The sequence below is a fragment of the Sphaeramia orbicularis genome, chromosome 18 (assembly GCF_902148855.1).
Source record: "Sphaeramia orbicularis chromosome 18, fSphaOr1.1, whole genome shotgun sequence".
In the NCBI taxonomy this organism is placed as follows: domain Eukaryota; kingdom Metazoa; phylum Chordata; class Actinopteri; order Kurtiformes; family Apogonidae; genus Sphaeramia; species Sphaeramia orbicularis.
The window spans coordinates 360,372-385,601 of record NC_043974.1 but is presented as its reverse complement, the minus strand read 5'-3'; the positions used below and the strand labels follow the sequence as shown (position 1 = coordinate 385,601).

The 25,230-nt window shown below is 42.8% G+C and overlaps 1 protein-coding gene across 9 annotated transcripts in view; it reads right to left on the bottom strand.

Moving 5' to 3' along the window:
- Positions 1-25,230, bottom strand: part of LOC115438122 (NACHT, LRR and PYD domains-containing protein 3-like) — a 49,452-nt gene that overhangs the window by 11,231 nt on the left and 12,991 nt on the right. For 4 of the 9 annotated variants that reach the window (XM_030161509.1, XM_030161510.1, XM_030161515.1 and 1 more), the window contains 6 exons: positions 21,516-21,635; positions 20,292-20,515; positions 18,014-19,811; positions 14,991-15,161; positions 13,456-13,629; positions 896-1,069 (listed from right to left, as the gene is read on the bottom strand). In XM_030161509.1, the coding sequence (XP_030017369.1) occupies positions 896-1,069; positions 13,456-13,629; positions 14,991-15,161; positions 18,014-19,811; positions 20,292-20,515; positions 21,516-21,635 (2,661 nt within the window). The remainder of the gene's footprint in view (positions 1-895; positions 1,070-13,455; positions 13,630-14,990; positions 15,162-18,013; positions 19,812-20,291; positions 20,516-21,515; positions 21,636-25,230) is intronic. The other 5 variants (XM_030161514.1, XM_030161517.1, XM_030161513.1 and 2 more) reach the window with 3 other exon arrangements.

Here is a 25,230-nt window from a genome sequence, read left to right as displayed (position 1 = left end):
GTGTTGTTGTTCATTTGGGAGCTTTGTCATTAATGGCTCATCTTTTCATGTGGGACAGATCATCACACTCATATGACTGGACTCCTCACTTTCTGGACCTGAACAATGACTGGACTTGTGGGATTTTCATCCTACAACCTTCAGACGTTCTACACACATAAAGGTGAACACTCCAGACTTACTTGTAGTTTGGACATAGTTTGGAACTTTCACCTCCGTCATTTTGGCTCATGCTGTTTTACACTCTTTAGAGTTTCTGTCGGATTTGATCTTTGGTCAATCACATGTTTAAAAAAGCACTTTTACAGCTTTAGATTCACTTCAGATTCCACAATTTACACTTTGATGATCATCTTGTCTATTTGAACACATGCAGTATTTTATCATGTGTTGATTCTTTCTTTGTTGTGAACACAAAGTAAACTCTTCCTCCATGTTGAACTGTTGTCTGAATACAGTTGGTGAACATTTGAACAACAGTGTCTTCCTGTTCTTGGTGTTCTTCAGTTTCTGTCAATTCTTTGTGTTTAGATACTGATGAATCTGTCATGACTCTATTGTACTGATGGAGTGGATTCTGATCAAATGGACATCATTATATTTCAGACAATTCCATTTTCAGTGTCTGTCAGTGCATCCATAAACACACACACTGTTTATGTTTCTGGTCATTTCAACGTACAAATTCAAATTATTTTCTTGTTCTTTTTTTTTTTTTTTTTTTTTAATACAAAACAGATTTTTTTTTTTTATTTCATATTGATACGTCTTATGAGAAGTTTTTTTTTTTTTTCTTTTTTTTGTCACAAGATCCTTCATATATTTGTTCTCATCTCTGATGAGGCTCTGCCGTTAGTAAAACATATAAACTCTAGAACAGTAACGGTGAACTGACCTCAGATCCTGTAGTTTACAATGTGGACTCTGCAGGAAATCACACAGCTCCTTCACTGATGAATCCTGGAGGTTGTTTTCACTCAGACCCAGTTTTATCAGATGGAATGGATTGGACTTCAGAGCTGAGGCCACAGAAGAACAGCTGATCTCTGACAAACTGCATTTCCACAACCTGAATAAAGAATAAATCATGTAAATTCAAATGTATTAATGATCCAGTCAGATGTGTTCAGGTTTTAATTGGACTTAATTCGACTGAACTTTACACTTTTGTCCAATCACTTTCTCATTTGTTTCAGTTCCATGTCTACAGAGTCAGTCTTCTACAAACACACACCTGAACACATCAGTTCACATCTGATGTCAAATAACCTTCAACCAACTAAAGCCTTTAAACTTCACCCAGTGACTCCTCCTGCTTTAACTAGAACAGATGCTGTTTGTGTTTTTGTATAATGAAAAAATGCAAAACTTAAATCACTGTAAAAACACAGACTTTTTTCATGAGTTTTCACAGTTTTTATCAATAATCCACACCTCTTATAATATGATTTGAATTTGCGGTGGTTTTAATCTGCACATTGATAATGAGTCCGATAAGCTGTCTACAGATTTGATGAACTTCTTTAACTCCATGGATTTTATACAGCATGTCATACAGCCGACTCCCAACAGGAGACCCACTCTGGACCTGGTCATCAGCCTTGGCCTGTCCAACAGGTGTGTCCTCTGCTGTTGATTTGGCTGGATCTGACCACTACTGTGTGTTTTTGAACATCAGCGCTTTGAACCAAAGGCAGACCTCGCTGAGAACTGAGGAGGCGCTGTCTGACCCCTGAAGTGGACGCAAATTTGACTCAAGTTGGACACAAATACCCTCCACTTCCTTTATCTGCATCCTGGGATTTTATGCTTGAAAGTTTGAATAACAAACTAAAGTCAAGCCTCAATTCTGTAGCTCCACTGGTTACAAAACAGGTGAAAACAAAGCCTACACCCCCATGGAGAAATGAGGAAACACCAACGTTGAAAAGAAAATGCAGGATGGCTGAAAGAAAATGGAGGAAGAACAAAATAACAACAAACTGTCAATTATTCTTTGAACAACTTCAAATATACAACAAGGCAGTCAGACAAGAAAGAAACACCTACTTCACGAATAGAATTTCTTCCCATAAAAATAATCCCAAACTCTTTTTCTCCACAATTGATCATTGAATCAACCCAGATCTCAACAGACACTCTGACACAACTGACTCCTTGTGTGAAAGTTCTGCAGACCACTTCAGAAGCAAAATGGATTTGATTGGATCCAGTATTTGACCTGTTCAAGAAACCATTTGAATCAGACTGAGGGTGGACCTGTACCTGATCAAACACTGGACAGTTCAGACCTGACTGATGCTCAGACACTTGGTAGTTCTGTCCCCAGTAAACCCAGCCAACTGCCTTTTAGAGTCAATTCCCACATCACTGTTTCAGTTCTTTGATGGATCCTTTGAAGGTGAACTCTGAAACATTGTTCATGTCTGTGTTCAGACGGACACCTTTCCCACTGCCTTTCAAACAGCAGTGGTGAGGCCCCATCTGAAGAAGAGCACTTTGGACCCGGACACTTTGAACAACTACACACCCATATCCAACTCACCTTTTATTAGCATAATTTTACACAAAATTGTTTTCAAACAACTGAGTGACTTTTAAATCAAAACACTATTTCAGAGAAATATCAGTCTGGTTTTAGGATGAATCCCAGTACAGAGACAGCTCTATTAAAGATAGTCAATGATCTGAGTCCTGGTACTATTGGATCTGAGCGCTGCTTTAGATCCAGTAGATCACCCAGTTCTGTTCAGTAGACTCAGACCCCTGGTGGGCCTCTCTGGTACTGGTTTGAACTGGTTTCAATCCTATCTTACAGATAGGACATTTCCGCTGAGTATGGATACATGCTCTTCAGAGATCCATGAAATCAGATGTGGTGTGCCCCAAGGCTCAGTCTTAGGCCCCATACTCTTTAACCTATATATGCTTCCACTTGGGGATATCATCAGGAGACATGGCATCAACTTTCACAGCTATGCTGGTGACACACAGCTGTACATGGACATGTCTCCTGAAGACACTCGGCCAACTGATGCCCTTTTTAACTGTATTTTAAAAATTAAAACCTGGATGGCAGAAAACTTCTTACAGCTCAACCAGAGCAAAACTGAAGTTTTAGTTATTGGTCCTGAGGCTACGGCAGAGAAATACTTACCAAAACTACAAGTGTGTTCTTTTAACCCATCAGAACAAGTAAAAAACCTGGGTGTTATCTCTGACTCTGAGCTCACTGTGATCCCATTTATTAGATCCACCGTAAAAACCAGTTTTTATCATCTTCAGAATATAGCCAGAGTCCGTCCAGTTGTCTCTCCAGCCAACGATGGTAATGCATGCTTTTATCTCCAGTAGAATCCACTACTGTAATGCTCTGCTTTCTGGTCTTCACAAAGTTAGAATCTCACAACTTCAGCTTCTCCAGAACTCAGCCACTCCAGTACTGACGAAGACCAGAAGGTGGAATCACATTACAGTGGTTTGAAAACCACTGCCTTGGCTCCCCGTGGGTTTCAGGATTGATTTGAAGGTCCTTTGAATGGTTCTTAAATGTCTTGATGGTCTTGCTCCTTCTTATCTTTAAGATCTGCTTTGACCATATGAACTCTGGTGGACTCTGAGGTCCTCTGGCACCGGCCTGAGAACTGTTCCAAAAGCTAAAACCAAGACTCACAGTGAGGCAGCTTTACAGCATTCTGCTCCTGGACTATGGAACAGCCTGAGGAGAACCTGAGGAGAACCTGAAGAGAACCTGAGGGGAACCTGAGGAGAACCTGAAGAGAACCTGAGGGTAACCTGAAGAGAACCTGAGGAGAACCTGAAGAGAACCTGAGGGGAACCAGAGGAGAACCTGAGGAGAACCTGAAGAGAACCTGAAGAGAACCTGAGGGGAACCTGAGGAGAACCTGGAGAGAACCTGAGGAGAACCTGAAGAAAACCTGAGGAGAACCTGAGGGGAACCTGAAGAGAATCTGAAGAGAACCTGAGGAGAACCTGAGGAGAACCAGAGGAGAACCTGAAGAGAACCTGAGGGTAACCTGAGGAGAACCAGAGGAGAGCCTGAGGGGAACCTGAGGAGAACCTGAAGAGAACCTGAGGAGAACCTGAAGAGAACCTGAGGGGAACCAGAGTAGAACCTGAGGGGAACCTCAGGAGAACCTGAAGAGAACCTGAGGAGAGCCTGAAGAGAACCTGAGGGGAACCTGAGGAGAACCTGAGGAGAACCTGAAGAGAACCTGAGGAGAACCTGAAGAGAAGCTGAGGAGAACCTGAAGAAAAACTGAGGAGAACCTGAAGAGAACCTGAGGAGAACCTGAATAGAACCTAAAGAGAACCTGAGGGTAACCTGAATAGAACCTGAAGAGAATCTGAAGAGAACCTGAGGAGAACCTGAATAGAACCTAAAGAGAACCTGAGGGTAACCTGAATAGAACCTGAAGAGAATCTGAAGAGAACCTGAGGAGAACCACAGGGCCACAGAGAATGTAGACATCTGTCAAACCAGGCTCCAGACCCACCTTTTGTATCTGGCTTTGAACTAATGCCCCTTTTTAGCTTACCTGCTGACAGGCCGTAAGCTATTGTTGTCATGTGGCGGCGGCGGCGTCTGTCGTCCATTACAAAAATTTCAATCATCTTCTTCTCCGAAACTACAACTGACTTCAAACTTGGTGTAGCGACCAAGCCCAAACTTAAAGCTGCCAAGGGGCAGCGTAGACGGGAAACATCCTTGACACGCTAGGCAGACTTCTGCGTTCGTGAAATAAAAACCTTCTAAACGACTTCTTCTTTGAATTATTTATTGCTCATCCTTTCTTCAACGTGCTCATGCAAAGTTGTAGTCATCAATATCCAAAAGTCCCACAAACACACAACACATCACCTGGCGTGGCACTGAGTGCCGGCGTGCGGTCAAAAAACTATTGGTGCTCTCCCGTCTAGCAACACCTGACCTCAGAAGAAACATTCCTACCTAAATAGGCATGTGTTCAAAGGTGACACCTGGTGGACAACATGGCATCCCACACATTTTCTTGAGTTGGCCCTTACACACCGGCCCCTTATTGTAATGACTTACAGGCATAACAATTCAAACATTTACAAAGTAAGGTGCCATAAACAAGATGAAATACAAACAAGTTTGATTACCACATTACACAGAATACCTTAAATGACCTGCTAACCTTCATTCTCATGTAACAGGCAAAGTTTAGTCACAGGCCTTTCAATGACACTAGACTTCGTTTGCAGATGCACTGAGCGCACAAATCCCCTTTTATCGTGGAAAGCCTCCAAGACCCTTCTGAGTGGGCAGGAGCCTCTTGGGGCAGTGGGATCCATTACGATGACGACATCTCCGACCTTCAGATTTTTCCTGTTGAGGTTCCACTTTTGTCTTTCCTGTAACAGTGGTAAATATTCGCAAACCCATCGTTTCCAGAAGAGATCTGATATATATTGAACTTGTCTCCACCGACGTTTCATGTAAAGGTCATGAGGTTCAAATAGTCCAGGTGGCAGTGCAGGTTTTCCTTTCATGAGCAGAATGTGATTAGGAGTGAGAGGTTCCAAGTCATTTGGATGATTTGACAGTTTAGTGATTGGTCGATCATTCAAAATTGCTTCTGCTTCACATATGGCTGTGTGAAGCCCATCATCATCAAGCATCTGCTGTCAAAGCACCGAACTGAGAATCCTCCTCACCATGCGAATCATCCTCTCCCAAATGCCACCGAAGTGAGAGCCTGCTGGAGGATTGAAAGACCATGTGACTCCATGTTGCTGCACTGCATTTTGGATCTGGGCATGATTTAGAGCTGCAACAGCCTCCCTTATCTCTTTCTGCTCCTGGAAAGTTAGTTGCATTATCTGACTGAATGCGAACCACCTGACCTCTCCTGGCCATGAAACAGCGCAGTGCGTTGATACAGGCGTCTGTATCCAATGAATCTGCAATCTCTAAATGCACTGCTCGGCTTGCAAAACAAGTAAAAATCACTCCATAACGCTTGGCTGTGCCTCTGCCTTTCTTCACCTCAATCGGTCCAAAATAATCTATTCCAGTGTTAGTAAATGGGGGTTGGGCAGGAAGGATTTGCTCTTTCGGCAAGTCAGCCATTTTTTGTTCCATCAGCCTGCTGTTGTATCTCCTGCAGAAGCAACAGTCTGCCATGATCTTCCTCACCACTGAGTGGGCACCTGTGACCCAGTATTTCCTTCACAGTGTGGACAACATATGGTTACGACCACTGTGAGCAAGCTGCTGGTGAATGTGCCTCAGAATGAGAGTGGCTACATGCTGATCTTTTGAGAGAATGAGGGGATGTTTTACTTCTTCTGGTAGTGAACCTTTAGTCAGCCGTCCTCCAACTCTTAAAAGTCCATCACTCAAATATGGATCTAACCTGTAAATTGAGCTCTGCTTACTCACTGATCTTTGTCCAGCTTTCAAAGCAGCAATTTCCTTGGCAAACCTTTGCTGCTGACAGTACTGAATGATAGCAAGCTCAGCCTCCATCAGATCCTCCATTGACAAAGTTTGCCCCGTTTGCTCTGGTCTTTGCTGCGTCATCTGAGCATTGGATGTACGTCTCCTCTGAGTTTTCTCCAGTAGTCTTTTTCAGCTTAAGAAACCAGGCAACAGTGACCTTCAGTTTCCTCCAATCTGAGAAGTAAGTCATCAGTTGACTGGTTGCATCCACTGAGCTATCCACAATGGCAACATTCACCGTGACTTCCCTTTTGACCTCTACATCGTCTGTTCCCAGGGCGCTATCCATGACATTAACTGGCCAGCTTTCCTCTGGTCCAACCAAGAACTTAGGACCTTCGATCCATCTGCAGTTTTGAAGGAAATCGCCAGCCCTTATTCCTCTGGATGCATCATCCGCTAGGTTTTCCTTGGAGCTTACATAATGCCACTGAGAAGGTGTGGCGGCTTCTCTGATTGTTGAGACCCTATTTGCCACAAAAGTATGAAAACGTTTGTCCTCATTCCAAATGTATTTCAGCACAGAGGTGCTATCGGTCCAGAAGACAGATTCTTTTAGTTGCAGCCTTAGCTCATTCTTCAACATCAGGTCGATACGAACAGCCAGGACAGCAGCAGTGAGCTCCAAGCAAGGAATGGAAATAGCCTTTAGAGGTGTAACTCTGGCCTTGCCCATCAGGAATGCAACGTGGACTCCTCCTGTGTCATTCTGCACCCTGAGGTAAGTGACTGTTCCGTATCCTGCTTCGCTGGCGTCTGAAAAATGATGGAGTTGAGCATGCTTAAGGTCTCCAAATCCCTTGGTTTTAATGCACTTTTCCACCTTAAACGCAGCCAAAATATCTAGGTCCTTAATCCACCTGTTCCACTGATGCAGCATGGTCGGAGGTATGGTTTCATCCCATCCGATGTTTTTCCTGCAGAGCTCCTGTAGCATAATTTTAGCAGGCAATACAACTGGTGCAAGAAACCCAAGTGGATCATATACTGAACTCGAAACTGACAACATTCCACGTCTTGTACAGGACCTCTGAGGAACCTTCATCATGAACTTAAAGCTGTCGGACTCAACACACCACAGAAACCCAAGAGCGCGCTCCACAGGAAGGTTGTCACGATCGAGATTGAGCTCCCTCAACTCCTTAGCTCGATGTTCCTCAGAAATAGTCTGCAGTAGGTGGCGACTAGCGCTCATCCATTTAGTCAGAATGAATCCTCCTTTCTGACAAAGATCCATGAGATTTTTGACCAAGAGTGAGGCCTCCTTTTCTGAGCTGGTGCTCTTTAAACAATCATCAACGTAGAAGCTCTCCTTGATGGTTTGGACCACTTCAGATGGAAAACTGGACTGATTGTCATCTGCAGTTTTTCTTAGCACAAAGCTAGCACAGTTTGGAAAAGATACGGCACCGAACAAATGAACCGTCATTCGGAATTCAGACACCACCTTGGTCAGATCTCCTCTGGCCACCACAGAAACCGAAGGAAATCTCTGTCATCCTTGTGCACTTTCACCTGATGGAACATTGACTGGATGTCTCCCATGACAGCTACCGATTCCTGCCTGAATCTGAGGAGGACTCCAAGTAGGGTGCTGGTAAGATTGGGGCCTTGCAGCAGCTCTTCATTCAATGATGTGCCCTTGAATGTTGCACCACAGTCGAACACCACCCTCAGTGTCTGCTTCTTTGGGTGATGTACTCCGTGATGAGGGATGTACCAAACTCTCCCAGGACAACCATCCAGCTGCTCCACAGGTACCATCTCTGCATATCCCTTATCAATCATTTCGTTAAGACAAGCTTTGTACTCCTCAAAAAACTGTTCATTACTCAGAAATTTCTTCTTCAGACTCTCCAACCGCTGTTTTGCCACAGAGCGGTTGTTTGGTAGGGAAACATTTTCCTTCTTAAAGGGCAGTTGCAGACTGTAATGACCATCCTCCAGTGTTGCAGAATTTTCCATGATCTCCAAAAACTGCATATCCTCCCTTGACAGTCCTTTGTTCTCTGTAGCACTCTCATTAAAGTCGTGGTTGTATTGTTCACACAGCAGCCTCTCCAACTTCAATGTAGAAATCCTGTTAACCGACACTGAAGGTAAGTCTGCTGCCATAGTGCTGTCCTTGGTGTCCAGTAGTCCATTTATGGTCCATCTTAATACTGTCCTTATAGCATATGGACCATTTCCACAGCTGTTTATCACCTCCCAGGGTTCCAACATCTTTGGTGCATTGCTTCCAATAAGCAGGTCCACCTCAGCCTGGATACGAGGAATGTGCACTCTTGACAGATATGCCCACTTCGCTATATCTCCTTCAGTTGTGATGTTGTCTACACTTACAGGCATCCTCTTCTTTGTGAGGACTTCAGGTAGTTTATAGAAGAGGTTGGTCTCCAAACCAGACACTTCCAACCCTGTACATTCATAGGCTGGCACGACTCTTTCCTGTCCCATTGTCTGTAGCAAAATATGTGTCCGTCTTCCAGCCAGGTTGAGTTTTCTCATGAGATGCGCCTAACAGAAGGTGGCAGTACTGCCAGGATCAAGGAAAGCATATGTCTGTATTATCCGGTCTCCTTTGATAGATTTAACCTGTACCGGCAAGATGGAAAGAAAACAGCGTTCCCTACTGGCCCCTGTATGACCACAGGTTTCATGAGGTACTTCAGTGTTGCATGCTGCTGGCTCTTTAACATGTTCAGTGTTGGTGTTGGTTTCATCTCTCCTGTCAATATGAAGCACACTTGGATGACTTTGACCACAACTCCTGCAAGTCAAACACTCTTTGCAGTCACGACTTCTGTGACCTGGACATAAGCAGCCAAAACAAAGCTCTTTCTCCTTTAGAAAGCATATTTTGTCTCTGTGCTTCTTCTTTCTGAACTGCTGGCATTCTTCCAATGAGTGACTTTGATTACAGCACACACAAGTACACTTAGACACTGTAAAGCCGCGAGCACGTGAGGCTGCTCCTGAATCTCTGAAGTTCTCAACTGGCTGCACAGGAGCAATGGCGGTGGCAAAGCTGTTTCCTTTAATTCTGTTTCCTGACTGTGGCTTCAATCTGTTGACAACCTTTGAGCCAGCTGTTCCTGATGGTGGGTCCAGAATACCACCAAATAAGGGATCTGATAGAATTCTCACATGTTTTTCAATGAATGCAACCAAATCCTGGAACAAAGCTCTGCATTTGGACATCTGAACTAGACCTCCGCCGGCGTTTGAAGAGCAGCTCCCGGTGTCCTCACGCTGGTGGAAACAGTCTTGATCCGCAGGAAGAAACGCGCTGCCTCACTCTGCCAAGCTGGAAGCCATCCGTGGTGTCCTGTAGCCGATAGCCTTAGCTTGCTGCTACAGCCCAACTCCAATGAATAAATGTCCACTTCCAGCATCCACTCATCCGAAACGGCTGCAATGCCAACACACGTCGCCGCTGTGACAAAGCTCTTCCAGCGTCCTTTAGCACAGTTTTTTGACTTGAATGTAGCGACCAAGCCCAAACTTAAAGCCGCCAAGGGGCAGCGTAGACGGGAAACATTCTTGACACGCTAGCCGGACTTCTGCGTTCATGAAATAAAAACCTTCTAAACGACTTCTTCTTTGAATTATTTATTGCTCATCCTTTCTTCAACGTGCTCATGCAAAGTTGTAGTCATCAATATCCAAAAGTCCCACAAATACACAACACATCACCCAGTGTGGCACTGAGTGCTGACATGTGGTCAAAAAACTATTGGTGCTCTCCCATCTAGCAACACCTGACCTCAGAAGAAACGTTCCTACCTAAATAGGCATGTGTTCAAAGGTGACACCTGGTGGACAACATGGTATCCCACACATCTTCTTGAATTGGCCCTTACACTTGGTATACAGCTTCTTTATGATGACGTCAACAAAAGTTAGTGGAATTATTTGGATCCGGATCTGATTCTGGATTTGGTGCCACTTTGAAAAATGTCCCCATTATCAGAGATAGGAAGTGGATGGATGTAATAACTCAGTAAATATAAATTATATCCAGTGTAAATGTCTCCAGTCCAGCCCTGATGGCGAGATGACCCAAACATAATGTCCACATGCTGATCAGGATCTTCTTCTGGATCTGGAACTGACGGAAAATTTAACATGGACTCTTATGGAGAAAACATTTCAATCGTCTTCTTCTCCCAAACTCCAGTTCTGATTGACTTCAAATTTGGTATACAGCTTCTGTATGATGATGTCAACACAAGGGATTGAAATTAGTGCTGGGCAGCAATTAAAATTTTTATTGCGATTAATCACGTGGGTTTCTGTGATTAATCGCGATTAATCACATAGTTCTATTGGGGGGGGGGGGGGGGGGGGGGGGGGTTGCTGGCATCAACAGTGTGTATTTCCTTTCAGTGATATTTCAGACTGCAGTACTTTCGCTGATAAAAATAATTGCACATGTCAGTGCTTCCAAACACCTGTGTCCTTCTCCCCCCACCATCTGAAGACATTTCAAATGAAAATGTCCATGGAACAGACCGCTACTGTTACACATGTTTATGTCCACACATGTTTATTTCCGCTTGTGAGTGATTGACAGGAGTCTTAGTCCCACTAATCAGTACTAATAATAATAAGAACAATAATATGTGATGTTCAGTTGTTCAAAGTAAACAAAGGGGGCCCTCTAGTGGTTGGAATAAATTGCACTAATGTATGTTTTGTCCCTGCGGTGTTCCCGTAGTCAGTTTGGACATAAGAAGGAACTAACAGACACGTTTCTTTCACTCTGTTTGTATGGACAGGTAAACGTTTGCCTGTGAGTATTTTCTGTTCAGTTGTTGTCAGAATGAATAGTATCAAATATCTCTGATGTGAACCTTTGTTTCTGGATAAAAAGACATTGTAAATCTTAAGTTAATATGTAAATGCTAATCGTTAGCATGTCTATGGATTTTCCTATTCAAGTTAGCATCGAGCTAGCGATCTTTTTCCCATTCATTTAAATGTATAATGCCATGTAAATGTACTAAGGCAGTGAACAGAACTCAGACATATTTTGTTTGTATGTGTCAGTTTTACAGTGAGTCTACAGGAACAGATTTGGACACAAGTTTTGGTAGTCCGTCTTTTCTTGTTAAACCTGTTGTCTATCTGCAGCTAATCGCTACATGCACACAAGCAGAAGAATAGGAGTTAGAATTGTACTGTCCTCGCTAAGACGTCTGTACTTAGTCTGAACTAGACAGTGAGCTAAACTCTGAACTGTCGATGCCAGATCTGTGCTCTGAAGTCTGCAGCTTTAATGTACATACTTGACATCATGCAGATTGACAGAGTGAAACTATAAAATAAAGACAAAATAATTCAATTAGCTATTTCTACTAATGATATGCATATTCAGGGAGAATGCATAGATGTAATTATTCTAAACTTAAATTGACTGCTAATATAACAATCACATCATAAATAAGTACAGGTCAGTTCAAAGGCTGGCATATTAAACACAACCAATGAATTTACATAAACTTTGCATGAGCCTGTATAAAGAATTAGCAACCCATCTGCTACTGCTAGCATAAACGAATTAGCTTAAACATGTTAATAACACATTGTAATAAACACATTTAAAATAACGTCATAAACATGTTTCTAATGGCACGTTTGCATGTGAAATTATTTAATAAACAACAGAATGATTGACACATACAGGTGTTGAACTGCAGGAGTTACACACAGTTTGATTCAGCATTACTCAAATTTTCTCCTCTCAGCTACACCAGCACCGGCGCTTGGTGCATGTGAAGTGCCAAAATAAAAGCCTTAGTTTCAAAATAAGAGTCTATATGTATAAATGAACTAAGACTTGCTTGAAAGGCAGGACGGCATTAACGGGAGATTTTAAAAAATTGTCGGCGTTATTTAATGAATGCGTTAATATGTTAATAACGCGTTAACTTGCCCAGCCCTAACTGAAATTATTTTGATCCGGATCTGATTCTGGATTTGGTGCCACTTTGAAAAATTTTCCCATTATAACAGATAGGAAGTGGATTGATCCAATAAATCAGTATGAATGATATCAAGTGGGAATTTGAATTTTTTACAGATCTGATTGGAATATGACCAAAACATGGGCTATTTCTGCAATAGAATAAATACACAGAACTGGGGGAGAATAAATGGATGTGGATACATTTCCCAAAGCTTTGAATTTGGCCGCTAAGCTACAGGGCCATTGGTCCGATTTTTATCTTCTGTTTTTAATTCCTGTCTCTCTTAGTTTTTCATTTGACTTTTAATTGGACCTTTAACCACTGCTTCTGTTCTATTTTTAATGCTTTATACTTCCATTCTATTTCCATAGATGTTTTCTATTCTATTTCTATTCTTTGAAGCAGTGCTTCTTTTTCTGGGTTTCCATGTACATCTCCAGTGTTTCATTGGGGGGGTCCTCCACACTGGGGGGCAGCTGTGGGCTCTGGTGGCTGTGGCGCTCTCTCGGGGTCTGCTCCTCCCTGGTGGGGTGGGGGTCCCTGCTGCCCTCCCTCACCGGTCAGGATGCAGCTCTATGATGGTGGCACCGGGTTGCTGGGGGTGCCCCCCCCCCCCCCATGATAGCACCTCCTCTCTGTTGTTTTATGCCCTCCCCCCGTGCTCAGCCTGTTTCTGTCCTTTGTTTCTGCATCTATTTTTTTGTTTTAACCGTTATTTATGGATATCAACACTGGTAAATGGGTGTGTGTGTGTGTGTGTGTGTGTGTGTGTGGGGGGGGGGGGGGGCGGCACTGATTTTATATGTAAAGCACTTTGTTCTACATTTAACTGTACAAAAAAGTGCTATTTAAATCAAGATTGATTATTGATACTGTGTGTTTGCTCTATTTTTTCTTTGTTCAATGTTACATATCAGAATAAAAGACAAACCCTTTAAGTATGTGTACAGATAATGAAACATAGAAACTCTAGAACAGTAACAGTGAACTGACCCCAGTGTCTGTAGTTTACAATGTGGACTCTGCAGGAAATCACACAGCTCCTTCACTGATGAATCCTGGAGGTTGTTTTCACTCAGATTCAGTTTTATCAGATGGAATGGATTGGACTTCAGAGCTGAGGCCACAGAAGAACAGCTGATCTCTGACAAACTGCAGTTATTCAACCTGAACAAAGAATAAATCATGGAAATTAAAATCCATCAATAACACATTTTATTTCTTTATTTTTAGGGCTGTCAAAATTAACACATTAACTCAGATTAATCCATCATCATAATTAATCTGATTATAAATGTTAACATCATTAACCCATCTGCAGCAGAATGACTGTGAATGTCTGCTCCAACACATTTGGGTCAGTTTGTCCAGTAGAGTTAGAGTTAGAACAGAACCAGCAGAACCCACCCATAAAGAACAGAACCAGCAGAACCCACCCATAAAGAACAGAACCAGCAGAACCGACCCAGAAAGAACAGAACCAGCAGAACCCACCCATAAAGAACAGAACCAGCAGAACCGACCTACAAAGATGTTAGACACTTCTGTTGGGGGCATGACCCACCCCCCATAGTACTATAAGTGGGACGGAAACTGACACGTGTGCAGTTACCGTCTGAAATGCAGGTGTGTGCACCCCCCGACCAAACCGTGTGCGTTCACCCTCCACCCCCCATTATGCACCACCACACCAACAGATCAGTTCCACAGGAAACACTGCACTGTATGGAATATGTACATGTATTAAATATTAGAAGATGATGTTTTTGTTTAATGTTCAATCCTCTGATCAGAGCTGAAAAGGTTTGAAATGGAAAATTACAAACTCAACAACAGACATTTGATGACAGCTTTTCTGAATGTTATATTATTATTTTACTTTGTGTTCTTATTTTTATCAGTATTTTGTATTTCTTCTTGGTGCTTTTACTTGACTGTATTAAAAAGAACATCTTCAACTCATCATATGATGTAAAATAAAGGATGATGATGGGTTTGTATGACAAAGGTTCGGTTGTTTAATGCTCACACATCTGATCATGTAAACGTGTGTGAATCTCACATATTAAATATTTTCAGTATTTTTAAAACATCTCTTTCAGTGTAGGTTTTCAGTGTCAGTTTTGGTTGTCTGAGATCAGATCAGGAACAGCTGTTGTTCCACTGGACCACATGGTGCTTCAGTAATTAGCACTATGGCCTCTGAGCAGAAGGAGGATTCCAGCACCAACTGTGTGTACCTTTGTGTGTGAGCGCTGCATGTTCTACCCCTGTCTGCATGGGTTCTCTCTGGGTTCTCCAGGTTCCTAACATCCTCCTTCTTCATAGTTTCAATGGGAAATCGAAATCCCTCATAGGTGTGAATGTGAGAATGAATGGTTGTTTGTGTGTGACAGTACTGCAGTGAACAGGGTGGACCCCACCTTCATCTATAGGTAAGCAGGATCACCTCTGGCACCCCCATGATCCTCAAGAGGAAAAACACATGGATGTGTTTGGACTGAACAGTAGACAGTCAGTGAACTAACCTCAGAGTTTCCAGTCTGCAGTTTGGACTCTCCAGTCCAGACGCCAGTTTCACTCCTGAATACCGTAGGTTGTTGTGACTCAGATCCAAAAATCTCAGATGTGAAGGATTAGACTTCAGAGCTGAGGCCACAACTTCACAGTGAGTCTGTGAGAGTCCACACTGAGAAAGTCTGTAAATACAGAATTTACAGGAAATTAATTATGTACACATTTATTGAACATCTGAGTCTTAACGAGGTCAGGATATGGTGTTGTGTGAACAGTTCTAAGGTTTAAAAAAGACAAGAAAACCAGATTAATAAAACAGGCATGTATTAAAGCTCTACCTACTGATGTGGCATTTGTCACAGCACTTGGTAAAAGTTTGAACATGAACAACCCGCCTCCCTCCAAAGCCCCGCCCACTTCCCTCTGCCTGAGCTCTGAGGCTCCTCCTCCTCTCTCCTCTGCTCACCTGATGCGCACGGAGGAGGAAGTAGAGGTGGAGGCGGAGGTCTGGTCTGCTTCGGTGTGTCCGCAGACCCCTCCCTCAGTAATCAGATACATCATCCACCTGCTGCAGGCCCGCGGCCCCTGTTCCATCAGTAGACCCTGTATTTAAGGGTGTGGTCTGTATTTAAGGGTGTGGTCTGTATTTAAGGGTGTGGTCTGTGTTTAAGGGTGTGGTCTGTATTTAAGGGTGTGGTCTGTATTTAAGGGTGTGGTCTATATTTAAGGATGTGGTCTGTATTTAAGGGTGTGGTCTGTATTTAAGGGTGTTATCTGTATTTAAGGGTGTTATCTGTATTTAAGGGTGTGGTCTGTATTTAAGGGTGTGGTCTGTGTTTAAGGGTGTGGTCTGTATTTAAGGGTGTGGTCTGTATTTAAGGGTGTGGTCTGTGTTTAAGGGTGTGGTCTGTGTTTAAGGGTGTGGTCTGTATTTAAGGGTGTGGTCTGTGTTTAAGGGTGTTATCTGTATTTAAGGGTGTGGTCTGTATTTAAGGGTGTGGTCTGTATTTAAGGGTGTTATCTGTATTTAAGGGTGTGGTCTGTATTTAAGGGTGTTATCTGTATTTAAGGGTGTGGTCTGTGTTTAAGGGTGTGGTCTGTGTTTAAGGGTGTGGTCTGTATTTAAGGGTGTGGTCTGTATTTAAGGGTGTGGTCTGTATTTAAGGATGTGGTCTGTATTTAAGGGTGTGGTCTGTATTTAAGGGTGTGGTCTGTGTTTAAGGGTGTGGTCTGTGTTTAAGGGTGTGGTCTGTATTTAAGGATGTGGTCTGTGCAGTACTGGGTCAGGGTCTTCACTGCACCACGGAGATGAGATGCCCAGGTGACGGGCACACGCACTGTGAACACGCGGCCTCCGCAATTTTTCCATGAACATTTGAGGTTTCCTAGTCCGTACAGTTCTCATCCTACATCATCTTACATGTGTGACACCAGGTACATGTACCTGTATGAGTCCCACCGTCATAAAAGCTGAGCTTTATGCAGACCTGTTCAGTCCAGTACATCCGACTTCCGGACTTTTATCTCCATCCTTCATTCATCAGACTCCTGTTTGTTCCCCTCAGTTGTCGTTTCTGTTCATAAATCCGTTTAATCCCTTCCACATGTGCATGTCAGTTCTATCCAAACACATCATAGACAGTAGACTGTGGTCAGTGACAGTAGGAGCAGCACCAGTGAAGCATCAGATTCAGAGGGACACATATCGGATGTGAGACGGAGATAATGGATGATTGACAGGAGGCTCAGTCAGGTTCGGCCAATTATTTCATTTGGACTAAATAAAATGATTGGTCAGACTTTTATTAGAAATATATGAGAATTAAACATTTTTGAGTTTCAATACCTGGTGGATTTCTTTTACATTTTAGTTTGACACACACTTATTAGGAGCATTTGAAGATGACAAAAGAAAAGTGTAGAAATGCCACATCATACGGTAGAGCTTTAAACATATGGAGTGATGGCAGAGCTGAAACACCCTAGATCTCCCCCTAGTGGCTGGATGTTGTATAGGTCCTACTGTTCTCTGCTCTGTGGGACGTCAGACAAACTACAGTTAAAGTATATGTAAGGTAGTGTATATGTTCCACCAATAGTTGGTGCTATTACACCACAGTTTCATCTTAAACTCCCGTTTCAGTAGTGCTTTTTTGGTCCTTCTGTTATCCCGTAGGGTTGGTACCTGTAGTTTAGGGCACCATGTTTTCTTTATCACCCTACAGGTGAGCTACGTTATTTGCACTGACTGTTTAAAACATAAAATTATCAAAGATTTTGGCACTTTAGAGTACATTTTGTGAGTTACTTTATAAGTTGAAGTGCAAGAGAATTTATATCTGAATGATTTGTGGAGTTAATACATTTATAATTTCAGTGAGCACAACTTTTATTATTTACATGTTAAAATTTCGTTCGGAGATCTGATTTGGTCTTCAGATGTTTTAGCTTTTACTTATGGTGTTGTACTAGTGTTTTTGTTTTGTAAAATGCTGATTTAGTACGCTGTATCACCCTACAGATGACTATTGGGCAAAATAAACGGTCCCACCACGATTCTGAACTCCTCTCCGTCTCGTTTCCTACGGACTGCACCCCCGCTAGCATCCCTTAAACACACACACAACGCAGAGCCACGTAGCTGTGGAGGTGTTTGAAACCCAGGCCGTGGGACAGGGAGAGAGATAGGGCTACATATACAACCAATAAATGTTCATTAGGCTGATATTTATTTAAGAAATCATTTTACTAATTACTTTGATTTGAATAAGTTACATGATGATCTTAAAATGAGTGATCGACTGCTTCAATGACCAATCACTGTCAAGAATCCCTCAGAAACACAAACACAAACCAATCAGTCATCTGGTGGGTGGACCTCACATCCCAGTGTCTCTACTCTGTTGACTCTGATCCTACAACCATCATGGCAGTTCCCATATTTCACTTTGACAGAAACACAAGACAGAGGGTCATGTGATCCATCTTTAGATTCAGTCTGATTCATACTGTTCATATTCTCATCAGTACTTACTTGGCCTCTCTGCAGTTCCTCACAGCTGGGATCAGTCTGCGTCTTCCTTCATCTGATGTGTTGTACTTGTTCAGGTCCAGCTCATCCAGAACCTCCTCTGACATCTGCAACATGTAGGCCAGAGCTGAACACTGGATCTCAGACAGTTTCTTCTGTGATCTGTTCTCTGACTTCATGAACTCTTGGATCTCCTGATGGACTGTTTGGTCCTTCATCTCCATCAGACAGTGGAAGATGTTGATGCTTCTGTCAGGACAGATGTCCTCAGTGTTCATCTGCTTCAGGTTCTTGATGACTTTATGGATGCTCTCTGGTCTGTTCTCTTTTGGACCCAGCAGACCTCCTAAAAGTCTGTGGTTGGACTCCAGACAGAGGCCATGGAGGAAACGAACAAACAGATCCAGGTGTCCGTTCTCACTCTTGAGGGATATTTTCATGACTTTTCTGAGGAAAACATCCAGGCTGAAACTGACTGTGAACATTTTCATGAAAGGTGACTTTGAGCCCTTGTCCTGGTCTCCCAGAAACCTCTTCAGAACCTCTGTGTTGTTGCTGGTGTAACAGTGGTAGATGTAGACTGCAGCCAGAAACTCCTGAACACTCAGATGAACAAAGCAGTAGAGTGTTTTCTGGAAGATCACAGTCTCTCTTTTGAAGATCTCTGTACAAACTCCTGAGTACACCAAGGCCTCTGTGACGTCCAGACCACACTGATCCAGGTCTTCTTGGTAGAACATCATGTTTCTTTTCTCCAGTTGTTCAAATGCCAGCCTCCCCAACTTCAGAAGAACTTCCATGTCTGCCTTTGTCATCTCTTCTAGACTTGTTTTATGTCCTTTTTTGTACTTCTTCTTCCTCTTTGTCTGGACCATGATGAAGTGTGAGTACAGGTCTGTCAGGGTCTTGGGCAGATCTTCTCTCTGGTCTGAAGTCAACATTTGCTCCAGAACTGTAGAACTGATCCAACAGAAGACTGGGATTTGACACATGATGTGGAGGCTCCTGGATGTCTTGATGTGTGAGATCATTTTGTTGGACAGATCTTCATCAGTGGATCTCTTCTTGAAGTACTCCTCCTTCTGGTCATCAGTGGTGAAGCCTCGGACCTCTGTTACCCTGTCCACACATGAAGGAGGGATCTGATTGGCTGCTGCAGGTCTAGATCTTATCCAGATCAGAGCTGATGGAAGCAGGTTCCCCTTGATGAGGTTGGTCAACAGGACGTTGACTGATGACTTCTGAATGACGTCTGAAACAACCTGACAGTGGTGGAAATCCAGTGACAGTCTGCTTTCATCCAGGCCGTCGCAGATGAACAGAAGTTTGCAGACGCTGATCTGCTCTGCTGTGACCTTCTGTAATGTTGGATGGAAAACATGGAGCAGCGTCAGCAGACTGTACTGCTCATCTGAGACCAGGTTCAGCTCTCTGAAGGACAGCAGAACCACCAGACTGACGTCCTGGTTTTCTAAACCCTCGGCCCAGTCCAGAGTGAACTTCAGCACCGAGAAGGTTTTTCCAACTCCAGCCACGCCGTTGGTCAGAACCACTCTGATGGGTTTCTGCTGCTCGGGTAAGGCTTTGAAGATGTCCTGACACCTGATTGGACTTTCTTGGATGATCTTCTTGGAAACTGTCTCCAGCGTCCTCACCTCATGTTGGGTATGAACGTCTTCACTCTGTCCCTCTGTGATGTAGAGCTCAGTGTAGATCCGGTTTAGACGGGTTCTACTTCCTGTTTCATCAGTTCCTTCAGTCACACATTCACATCTGCTCCTCAGACTGAGTTTATGTTCAACTGCAACCAGACAACAAACACTTGAAATAAACACAGTTGGGTAAAACATCTGTTCTCATCTGTCACTGAATGTTAATACTATTTCATATTGACAACAGTTTCCAAATGACGAACCTTAGACCTGTTACTACGGAAACCACTGATCAGACATGGATCTGATTTATGCAAACAGGAATCATTCCAAAGCAGTTCTAACAACACAGACAAGATGATTGTCACTGACCAAATAATCCTTAATGTGACTGAATTTACAGAGAATCAGTGAGTTACTTCCTTAAACCATCATCGACTGGAAAACATTATTTGATCAACGTGAAATAAAATGGATGTTTTTGTTGATAATTTCCAACATATGATAGAAAATGTAGTTCAGTCTAATGCAGTTCAAATGTTCTTTGTTGTGCTGCTCAGTCAGTGACAGTTGAACACATGTTGTGTTTAGTGAAGTGCAGACATGTTCAGACAGATGTCCAGTCTTACTTTGGACAGAGCTGTGGATCTGCAGCTCAGCTCTTGTTCTGGATGTTTCTTCACACTGGGGACAGGAGGAGTCTCCTGATGAACCAGACTGGTCCCAGTATGAAGTGATGCACTGTCTGCACAACCAGTGTCCACAGCTGGTCCGGACCGGATCGCTCTGGACCTTCTGACACAAAGAACAGGACGCTGGGTCCACCTCAGGAACATGAGTCCTCTCCGTCTCTCTGTGGACATCAACACATTGTTTAGAAGAAGCTTCTTCAAACTTCTTTCAGATCAGCTGTTCAAAGGATCACATCTACACTCACAACTCTGTGCTGGGTCAAGGACCTGGTCTGGTTGGGGATCAGACCCAGGACCTTGTTGCTGAGCGGTGCCAGTGTAAACCACTGAGCCGCCTCAACTCACAGTCTGTCTGAAAATGGCAGCTGGAAGGAATGATGAGCCTCCATTTCAGCTCACATGTCCAACCCAATGCACTGCTTGATTCTTTTCAACCCCATGTTCAGTCAAACCCACCAGACCTGTGACCCAACAGCCTTAACCCAGCGCTCGGGTTCTGAAAACAACCCAGCATTTCTAAGTGTGGACACACCACACAGAGGACTTCCATCTAAAACTGCTCTGGTCTTACTGGTCTGTTTCAGAGCTGATTCTCACACAAACATGTGTTTAATGTTCATTCAAATGAAGAAAACACTTCAAGCAGAAAAACAGGCTCTTAGTGTCTGAACCTTTACACACACTTTGGTTCAGGATTGAACGTCTTTCTTTTTGTCACATGTGAGTGAGTCTCATGTGTTTCACAGACTTTAAGGCTGTTGTTCATCTCAGAGTCTCAAACATCTTTTATTCACAGCAGCTGGAGTCCAAATGAGGAGTTTAGACCATTTCACTAAAGCTGGACTGGAAACTGTCAGTTCTACTCACACACCTGAGTTTGATTTGAACCAGTTACTGACAGGAACTGATCACATTTCACCTGCAAACTTAATCAATATACAAGTAATAAGAGTATTAACAGTAATAGTAAAGTCTGGAGGATGCCCCATGGACCGGTCACTGTTCATGGACAGACATGTGTCAGACGTGTAGTTTTTAAAGACATGATGTGAACATTATATATATATATATATATATATATATATATATATGTACACACACTGTATATATATATATATATATATATATATATATATATATATATATAAAACAGTCTCTTACTCTGTGTCTGAAGGTCCAGGTTCACGACTGAAGTTTAGAGGACGTTCCTTGGACTGGTCACTCTTCATGGACAGACATGTGGACACTGGACACTCTGCTCTGGGTCTGTTATACTGACCTCTGGAAACAACACAAGTACAACAGTTGGATTGGACAGTATGTTAGTGTTATTCACATGTGAACACTTCATTTTCTATCACCTCTGGTTATTATTCATGTGTGTTTTTATTCTGTCTGAAGGACACATTTGGACTTTAAAGTGGACACATCATGTCCTGTTGTGTCTCTACTGTTGTCCAACTAGAACATGAAAAGTGTCATGCCTGCAGCCAGACGTTAGTCTGGTCTTGCCTGTCTTTCATGTTTGTTTGTCACTTCCTGTTTTATTTTGTTAAGTTTACCCTCATGTGTCTTGTCTGTCGTCTTTACTTCCCTTCCTTGATCGTGTTCACCTTTCCCCTGATTACCTGTCTCCGCCCTGATTTGTGCCACCTGTGTCTAGTTGTCTTCCCTCCCTTTTGTGTATTTAAAGTCAGTCTCTTGCCCTGGTCAGCCGCCAGTTTGTAACTCTTGTAGTTCTTACCAGCGTTCTGATTCTTGTCTGTCTGTTTGATTACCTGTGTTTGACCTGTTTTTTGCCTGCCCGGTTTTTGTCTACTGCCTGCTCCCTGTCGGTTTTGTCTGCCTCATCTGATACCCCGGTTCTGATCGCCTTGCCTGACTTCTGGTACGTGAGTTTAGTCCAGCCCTTATGTCCTGTCGCCTGTTTGATAGCTTGCCTATGTATGACCTGTTTCCGTCCCTGACCTCCCTCTGCTTTTCCCTAGTCGGGAAAAAGGCCCCAATAACCGTACAGAGAAAGGGATTAACGTCCTCAGCCCGGAGGACGAATCCAAAGAGGAAACCTCCATCAATTATCCTCAAGATTGTGTCACTCATTATCATCTTCCATTTGTTTGTGACTAATAAATCCCTTGAACTTTATATTCCGCCTCTGAGTTCTGTATTTGGATTCTGTGCCTGTACTAGCGCCATCACAGAAAAGCACTCAGAGAGCGCAGACTTGCGCCAAGGCAGATCAGTGACCCCCCCACACCCCGTCACCACCAAAATTTAATCATTTCTTCCTTGTGCCAGTATCAACATTTCCTGAAAATTTCATGAAAATCCGTCAATAACTTTTTGAGTTATCTTGCTAATAAACAAACAAACACACACGCACACAACGCAAAGCGATCACAACACCTCCTGGCAGAGGTAATCAGTGTGTCATGTTTGCTGAAATGTGAAAACCTGTCAACTGGTCGTTTACGTCCATGTCAGAACATGTTAAATAAACAGATGCCTCCAGACGGACCAGCTCTGATTTGATTCATATTTTATAAAAACTGTTATTAATCCTAGTAAACATCAGAAAAACTGAGCCTGATATTTTCATTATTTATTGAAAAATAATCAGCCACAGTAGAACCACAACATGGAAAATAAATATAAAACTTTTCACAGATATGATTTGATCAGATGTGGAAATACACCAGGACAAAACTGCTGCTGGATCCTAATAAATAAATAAATAAATGAATAAAAGCTCTGAGGCTCAAACGACACATTAGTGTGAGTGTTCATCTAGTTGTAACTTGGTAAAGATGCTGCTGTGGATTTTCTTTAACACACGTTAAAGACATCTGACACTTTAGACCAACTTCTTGTCCATGTGTCCTTTTGTCCTTACCTCTGTCTGTTACTCATTTAATGGCATTGACTGTCAATTTAAAGTGTGTTTTAACCAGTGTTGGGAGTAACGCATTACAAAAGTAATGCATTACAGTAACAGATTACTTTTTGCTGTAACACAGTGGTGTAAGGCATTACTAATCAATTTTCAGTAATATTTTACTCAGTACATGTTCAATAGCATGTGCATCACAACACACTTTATGTCCATAATTTAATTACTCAAATGAAAAAAACAACAAATAAAATAGCAAGACCACAGGACCTTAAGCCAGTGTTTTTCAAACTTGGGGTCGGGACCCCACTTGGGGTCATCTGGAATTTCTAGTAATTAATTAAAAAAACAAAAACAAAAAACATACCAATAAAAATGTATGATGAGTTGAGAGACAATCACAATCCATAAAAGACATGACAAACTCTGATACTGAAACTGCAGCAGTGTGGTTCTGTTTCTCTGTGGTTCTGTTTGTGTGTGGTTCTGTTTATGTGTGGTTCTGTTTATGTGTGGTTCTGTTTGTGTGGTTCTGTTTCTCTGTGGTTCTGTTTGTGTGTGGTTCTGTTTATGTGTGGTTCTGTTTATGTGTGGTTCTATTTATCTGTGGTTCTGTTTGTGTGGTTCTGCTTGTGTGTGGTTCTGTTTGTGTGTGGTTCTGTTTCTCTGTGGTTCTGTTTGTGTGGTTCTGTTTCTCTGTGGTTCTGTTTGTGTGTGGTTCTGCTTGTGTGTGGTTCTGTTTCTCTGTGGTTCTGTTTGTGTGGTTCTGTTTGTGTGTGGTTCTGTTTGTGTGTGGTTCTGCTTGTGTGTGGTTCTGTTTATGTGTGGTTCTATTTATCTGTGGTTCTGTTTGTGTGGTTCTGCTTGTGTGTGGTTCTGTTTGTGTGTGGTTCTGTTTCTCTGTGGTTCTGTTTCTCTGGTTCTGTTTGTGTGGTTCTGTTTGTGTGGTTCTGTTTGTGTGGTTCTGCTTGTGTGTGGTTCTGTTTGTGTGTGGTTCTGTTTGTGTGTGGTTCTGTTTGTGTGGTTCTGTTTGTGTGGTTCTGTTTATGTGTGGTTCTGCTTGTGTGTGGTTCTGTTTATGTGTGGTTCTGTTTGTGTGTGGTTCTGTTTGTGTGTGGTTCTGTTTGTGTGTGGTTCTGTTTGTGTGGTTCTGTTTCTCTGTGGTTCTGTTTGTGTGTGGTTCTGTTTGTGTGGTTCTGTTTATGTGTGGTTCTGTTTGTGTGTGGTTCTGTTTGTGTGTGGTTCTGCTTGTGTGTGGTTCTGTTTGTGTGTGGTTCTGTTTGTGTGGTTCTGTTTATGTGTGGTTCTGTTTGTGTGGTTCTGTTTGTGTGGTTCTGTTTGTGTGTGGTTCTGTTTGTGTGTGGTTCTGTTTGTGTGTGGTTCTGCTTGTGTGTGGTTCTGTTTATGTGTGGTTCTATTTATCTGTGGTTCTGCTTGTGTGTGGTTCTGCTTGTGTGTGGTTCTGTTTGTGTGTGGTTCTGTTTCTCTGTGGTTCTGTTTGTGTGTGGTTCTGTTTCTCTGTGGTTCTGTTTCTCTGGTTCTGTTTGTGTGGTTCTGTTTGTGTGTGGTTCTGTTTGTGTGTGGTTCTGTTTATGTGTGGTTCTGTTTGTGTGTGGTTCTGTTTATGTGTGGTTCTGTTTCTCTGTGGTTCTGTTTGTGTGGTTCTGCTTATGTGTGGTTCTGTTTATGTGGTTCTGTTTCTCTGTGGTTCTGTTTATGTGTGGTTCTGTTTGTGTGGTTCTGTTTATGTGTGGTTCTGTTTGTGTGGTCCTGTTTGTGTGTGGTTCTGTTTCTCTGTGGTTCTGTTTCTCTGTGGTTCTGTTTCTCTGTGGTTCTGTTTATGTGTGGTTCTGTTTCTCTGTGGTTCTGTTATGTGTGGTTCTGTTTGTGTGTGGTTCTGTTTATGTGTGGTTCTGTTTGTGTGGTCCTGTTTGTGTGTGGTTCTGTTTCTCTGTGGTTCTGTTTATGTGTGGTTCTGTTTCTCCG